Below are 6383 nucleotides of genomic sequence, written 5' to 3'. Positions count from 1 at the left end.
ATAAGAACCAAAAGAACCGATTATACCCATTACCATGTTGATCTGATCTACCACCAACCTGTCCTATTTCTCCGAGTTGCTTCCAAATTGCCTTCAAGTTAATACCTCTTCTTGCCAGAATACCACAATCATCAACCAAAGCTTGCCACAAGAGATCCTAGCATGAAACCATGTCATCCTAAACCTATAAGACACTGTATTCCCTCTTCAGCATCCAATAGTACCGTAACCAAAGTGCCCACTCTGAAGAGACCTCATGTGAATCAAATTTTATTTTATTTACCTTTTTGATACTGAAATGTATAACCTCTAATGATACAAATGTATCGCCAGTCCCAACACCACCCAGTGCAAATCTCAGATCTTAGCCTTATACAAATTCGAAAAATTCTCAAATGCCACATATGAATTTTGAACTCTTTAGAACCTTCTCGACAGTTATACACCCCATTCAAATCTCAAATGAACTGTCCGACGAGCCGAATGACCTGTGCTCTATTAGCACACCAACACCCAAAGAAATAATCCACACCTCTAAGCAACCGAGGGAATCCCTTTTCAGAGTTCTTCGCATTCTTTCTTTTCAAGTTGAAGATGATCTGGACTCATGCCTGAATAACTAGCTTTTGTTGGATTGATGTTTTTATTTTTTTTGAAAGGGAGCTTGATAAAAAAAAACTCTTCGTTCTTCCATAACGGGTTTTTTCCTTTCTTTATAAAATCCTTGTGGGATTCAGCACATGAATGCTCAATGGGATTTTGTTCAATTTCCTTGATTTGTTTGTCGTTGGTGATTTGGAATAGCCTTGGAATTTCAAAATAAGGTTTGAACTGCTTCTTAAATGTTATCCTATTAGCCTTGATCTGGAGTTGATCTTTTAGTTGTCTGAAAATGTCAAATCCAACAATAAGGTCTTTTTCTGGTACATCAGACCCTATCATCTTGGTTCTGTACTTCAATCCTGGAAATAACTCAATTGAGATCGGGTGCATTGTAGTGACGGTGGTAGTCAGGATCCCATTTGATTTAGTGTTGAAATCCTTAAAGTGCAGCGCCCATTGATCTTCAGGGAGAACAGCTGGATTCATGAGTGAACAAGCAACTCCAGTGTCAATAAAAGCGATGACTTGAGTTGGTTTATCCCATTTAGATGGATAAACCTTGAGTTCCACCTGAGGGATGACTATGAGAGCGTTGATCTCCTCTCGGGCTTTAGTTGATGATTTCAAAATTTGGTATTGGTTATCACTACAATCTTCGTATATATCAAGAGTAAATAAAGTCTCTTCTGTGGGTCCATCATCCATAGAGAATATGGATTTGAGGTCCTCTTCTTAACCGAGATGTATGCCAGTGTAATCTTTAATTTATTCAAGGAGTTTGACAGATCTCTTCGATTGGGGACAATTTCTTGCGAAATGTCCAATCTTGTGGCAAATAAAGCATTTGTTCTTTTGTGAAAATTTCCTGGCCTCCTTCGTCTGAAATATTTTGTGTGTCTCCTGGACGTTGATCTTCCATTTGGAATTCATGGCCATCTGAACCTCCTGAATCCTTTCCATTGCCTAGATGTGTGGCAAAAACATCCTGATCCGGTGATCAAATCAGATCTGCGACATGCTTTGTCAAGCACTGGGTTGTGTTGGATAATTTGTTTTAGGGCAGAGCGCTTTGTACAAATGTCCTCCAATGCGATGAAAATAGCTTGCCTGATGTAGCTGACTTGTGGTACTGTTATTGACTGAAACGTTTCTTCAATGATGGTCATGGTTCGGCTTGCCAACAACTTTGGAAGGGAGGAGACAAAGACTTGCTTCAAGTAGATATCTACGCTAATCTCAAATTATATCTTTGCCATTTTTTGAAAATGCTTGTCAATGTCATTTATGTCGAATGACACACACTTCATCTTGAAGATTTGTCCTCGCATCCTTTCTTGTCTTTGGCCAGTATCTCCACATAAAACTTCATGTAGGATGCTGATGTTGAAGGCAAAATCTTGGGAAGTAAGGAAAGTATTTTTATCTTGAATTTCAAGTGAGTTCCACATATCTTTGAGGATTCCTAAGAACCACGAAGTCAGTTATGATAGGATGATATACTTTTCTCATTCCACCAAATATTTGGTTACCATCCAAGTATAGAAGTCTTGGATCCTTTGAGGCTATTTTGAAACCTTGATGTCATCTAAGGTAAATATGTTGAAGCAAGTTCCAGCTGGTTTTGATGCCATGGGCTCATGCCTTCTTTCTGGGATTGGTTCATCTGTCATGCCTTCTTGATCCTCATCTACCTCAGATATTTCTAGGTCTCTTGGTTGTTTCGCAAATATTGGGGGATTCATTTCTTTATTGAGAGTTATTTTTTATTGTATCATCGTCTTATGAATTTAGCGATTCCGACCATGTGGTATCCCCTTCTGACATATTTTTTGGTTGGGAGACATAGAGGTATGGAGCCTTCTGATCAGAAATCATCATATTTTCATGGTTGGACCCTTTTGAACTCTCTCCATGATCTTGCCTTTTCTTGGGTTGTTTCTAGGCCGCAAGAGCATCTTTCTTTACCCAAACCATTTATGCAATATCAAATTCATGCTCTTCTTTTAAGGGTTGGGTGAAAGAAATAGGATTTTGTAAGATAGTAGGAAAAGTAAAAAAGGTGTAGTCCAATTTAGGTAGGGAGTATGTTTGTGGCGACATAGGGAAAAAGGTAGGTTTGGAAGGGAAAACTGAAGTTTTTTGTGACTCAAAGCGATCATTTCTTAAAAATTGAATTTTTTCCCTAATGGAAATCATATCCTTTTGTTGTTGTTGGAAGAATTATAAAAGTGAAGTTCCTGCCGGGCAAATCTCATATTGTAAATTTGCCAGCCTTTGTTCCAAGGCTTTGATTAGTCCTGCATGGTGAGACGATATCTGCTCCAACTTTTTCTCGATTATTTCCACTTTGCTCATCATTTTTTTTTGTGTGTGAGCCACCTCTTTTATGGTGTTGCCAATATTATTCGGCACTTTGTTCTGACAGATAGAATTTTCTGATTGCCAGTTCATTATTGCTTCAATATCACTTGTTGGAAATTTTTCTCCAGTTTGTAGCACTATATTTTTCTTGGGGATTTTTGGAGCATGGCTGATACCCTCCTTTTCAAAAGGTTGAAGTGAATAAAAATCTTGTGTATGACTGGAACTTGAAGGGCTTAGCATGAATATTTGTGGTTGTGTGAAGTTTGGTGTTTTTTGAGTTGATGAATTTTTAGGTTCGGATGGGTTTTTGGATTCTAGGGTATGAGCTGATGGTGGTTTGGGTTTGGGTGTTGTTTCACTATCTTCCCAGCTTGGAGTGAAGTTTTCTGGTAATTTTGGCCATTCCTAAGTTCGTAACTGACAAGAAATTCATATTTACATGGACGGCTTAATGAGCCAATTGAAGGATCTTTACTTTCATATTTGGCTCGAAATTGATTTTCAATGGTTTTCCCTTTTTTTCTTGGTTTTGGGTTTGATCTCGTTGAGACCAAATCTATTCCAATGATTGAGCTAGTGTTCATCAAATTCTCCGATTCGGTCTTCCAAACAGTCTTGATAGTCACAACCAATATCCCAGGGGCAGTATCCCGTGAAGGGGCATTTGAACCACCAAACTCTTTTACCATCCTTCTTGAATGTTGGGTCCACACATGTTCTTCCATGATGGCTTATATATTCAAAAAGGGTTCTCTTTCAAGGTCAGGGTATGTATCTGTTGTAGCCTTGGGTTGAATAATTTGGCAAGAAAAGATGGTTTTATAGGGTTTTTTAAGATGAGAATGGTCAAAGCTTATGGAAACAATTTGTTATTTCTTTTGGGAAAAGTTGGCTCACCAGATTGCATAGATTCCTCTAGTTCACTTAACTTTTCATAATTTTTTATCGAGGAATCAGTAAGGATTTTAATGAGCTCATCTCTTGAAATTTGTCTAGGTATTTGGGTGTACATGATGTTTCCTTTGGTAGCATCAATATTTAAGAGTAAAGAATTTTCTCCTCCGGGAAGGCAGAGATCCATAGCATGATTTTGGATCCTCCACGCCATTTGATGATGAAGAGTGGCTTGGATAGCATCTTTGGCTTGTGGGTCTCTCTGGATTTGGAATTAGATTTCTAATGCTTTGGTTAAGTATGGGCCATAAAGGGACATGTTAAAATTTGGAAAAATAGTTATGAAGACAGTCCCAGCATTTAAGGTAACTTCTGCAGTACCTAGATTTGCATGTTGGTACTCATAGCATCTTGTATCTAGAAGAGAAAGGCAAGCAACAACAAGTTGACCTTTTCCTCCATGATATGTTAAAGCGATTCGGATAGGGCCAAAATGGATATGGGTAAAACCATGATTTCTCCATTGTCTGGGTAAATCACCTGGGATTCAAAGGGTGATGAATTGTTCTTCTCTAGCTACAAGAATAAGATGCTGGTTAAGTTTTGAGGCATCAACATATTCTTTCACGCCTTTTGGTCTGTCTTGGACTAAGGAACGAATTTGGAACCATGGAGCAAATGATGTTTTGGCAAAGGCTGAGTAAGGGTTTATGAGGGGTAATTCAGTGGAGGTTACTGTAGGGATACTTACCTCAAACAAGACAAAACAAATACAGAGCAAGACAAACAACACTCTAGAAATCCCATCCTATGCGAATCAACCTTTGAATGGTTCAAAACTAGCCAAAAGCAAATCAAAAACATCAAATAATGCCATAGGAAACAAACACAATCGATAAAGGTTGAATCTTCAATCAAAAACTTAAAGTCAACCAAAAGGTCAAACTCGGGCAAGCACTTCGGAACCCGACAAAACTTATAAATTTTGACAACTCATTCAATTACGAGTCCAACCATACTAATTTCACTCAAATCCGAATCTGAATCAATGTTCAAAACTAAAATATTCACTTTAGAAAAGTTTAGACACAAACCCTCAATTTCTCTTCCAAAATCACCAATAGAATGCCAAATTCGTAGATAGAAAATATATACCCCAATCCATGTGGTGGAAATCCTCTCAAAGATCGTCCAAATCCGATCTCCCCAACTCAAAATGTGATAAAATAACTCAAAGGTCCGAAATAGAGTACTTATATGTATTGCCCAATGGTACACTACGCGATCGCAGTAGTACCCTCGCGATCGCGATGAACATATGTTACGTTGCCACAATTAACTCTATGTGTTCGCGGAAAAAGCCTCACGAACACGATGCACAAATATAACAGAAGTACGCAAATGCAGGAGCAACGTCGTGAACGCGAAGAGGTAACCATCGACTCCCCAGCTCAACCCAATCACTACGTGAACGCGTAGAAGCATACGCGAATGTGAAGATGACCAGTCCTAACTCTACATGAATGGTTTCATCCTATCGTGAACGTGAATAATAAATAAATACCCAACTCCAAGAATCACTTAGCGATCGCGTCCTCATCTTTGCGATCGTGAAGAACAACTGAAACACCAGCAATCAGCGATACCAAAACCATCCGAAATGAAGCGAAACACGTCTGAAACTCACTCGAGCCCCTCGGGACCCCGTCCGAACATACCAACAAATCCCAAAATATAAAACGGACCTACTCGAGGCCTCAAATCACACATAACAACACCAAAACCAAGAATCACACCTCAGATCAAACTTAATAAACTTTTAAACTTTCAACTTCCAAAACTCGTGTCGAACCATATAAAATCAATTTTGAATGATCTTAAATTTTGCATACAAGTTCCAAATGACATAACGAAGTTAGTACAACTCCCGAAATAATAATTTGAACCCGATATGATCAAGATCAACTCTCGGCCAAACTTATGAACATTCCAAAACGTCAAATTTCCAACTTTTGCCAAATAGTATCGAAACCTTTTAGAAATACCTAAATGTAAATTCGGTCAGACGCCCAAGCCCAAAATCACTATTCGAACCTAATGGAACTATCAAAACTCTGATCTGTGGCTACATACAAAATAGTCAAGCTTGGTCAACTCTTCCAACTTAAAGCTACCTAGTTGAGAATCATTCTTCCAAATTAATCCTGAATCACCTGAAAACCAAAATCGACGATTCACACAAGTCATAGTATATCATATTAAGCTACTCAAGACTTCAAGAAGCTAGACGAAATGCAAATGCTCAAAATGACCGATCGGGTCGTTACATATATCTCAATAAGGACCCCGACAAGTCATTAACATGTGAAAAATCAAGTAGTCAAAAGATCTAACATAATGTAAGGGAATAAGGCATGAAACAAGTAAAGTCATAGAGCAAGTAAAGGCATGTAACAAGTAAAAGCGTGAAACAAGTAAAGGCACTTAACAACTAAAGGCATGAGATAGGTAAATGCATAAAA

At 38.3% G+C, this 6383-nt stretch overlaps 1 protein-coding gene across 1 annotated transcript; it reads right to left on the bottom strand.

Moving 5' to 3' along the window:
* Positions 1-558: 558 nt before the first annotated feature.
* LOC138901718 (uncharacterized) lies at positions 559-1308 on the bottom strand. The gene has a single exon (XM_070189500.1). The coding sequence runs from the start codon at positions 1306-1308 to the stop codon at positions 559-561; it is 750 nt and encodes a 249-aa protein (XP_070045601.1).
* Between the last annotated feature and the right edge of the window lie 5075 nt (positions 1309-6383).

Source organism: Nicotiana tomentosiformis, chromosome 11 (genome assembly GCF_000390325.3).
Source record: "Nicotiana tomentosiformis chromosome 11, ASM39032v3, whole genome shotgun sequence".
NCBI classification, from domain to species: Eukaryota; Viridiplantae; Streptophyta; class Magnoliopsida; order Solanales; family Solanaceae; genus Nicotiana; species Nicotiana tomentosiformis.
The sequence above is the reverse complement of the archived record's forward strand: the minus strand, read 5'-3'. Positions and strand labels throughout refer to the sequence as shown.

Coding starts and splice junctions, on each gene's coding strand:
- LOC138901718 (XM_070189500.1), bottom strand. CDS start 1,308: ATGGATGATGGACCCACAGAAGAGACTTTATTTACTCTTGATATATAC.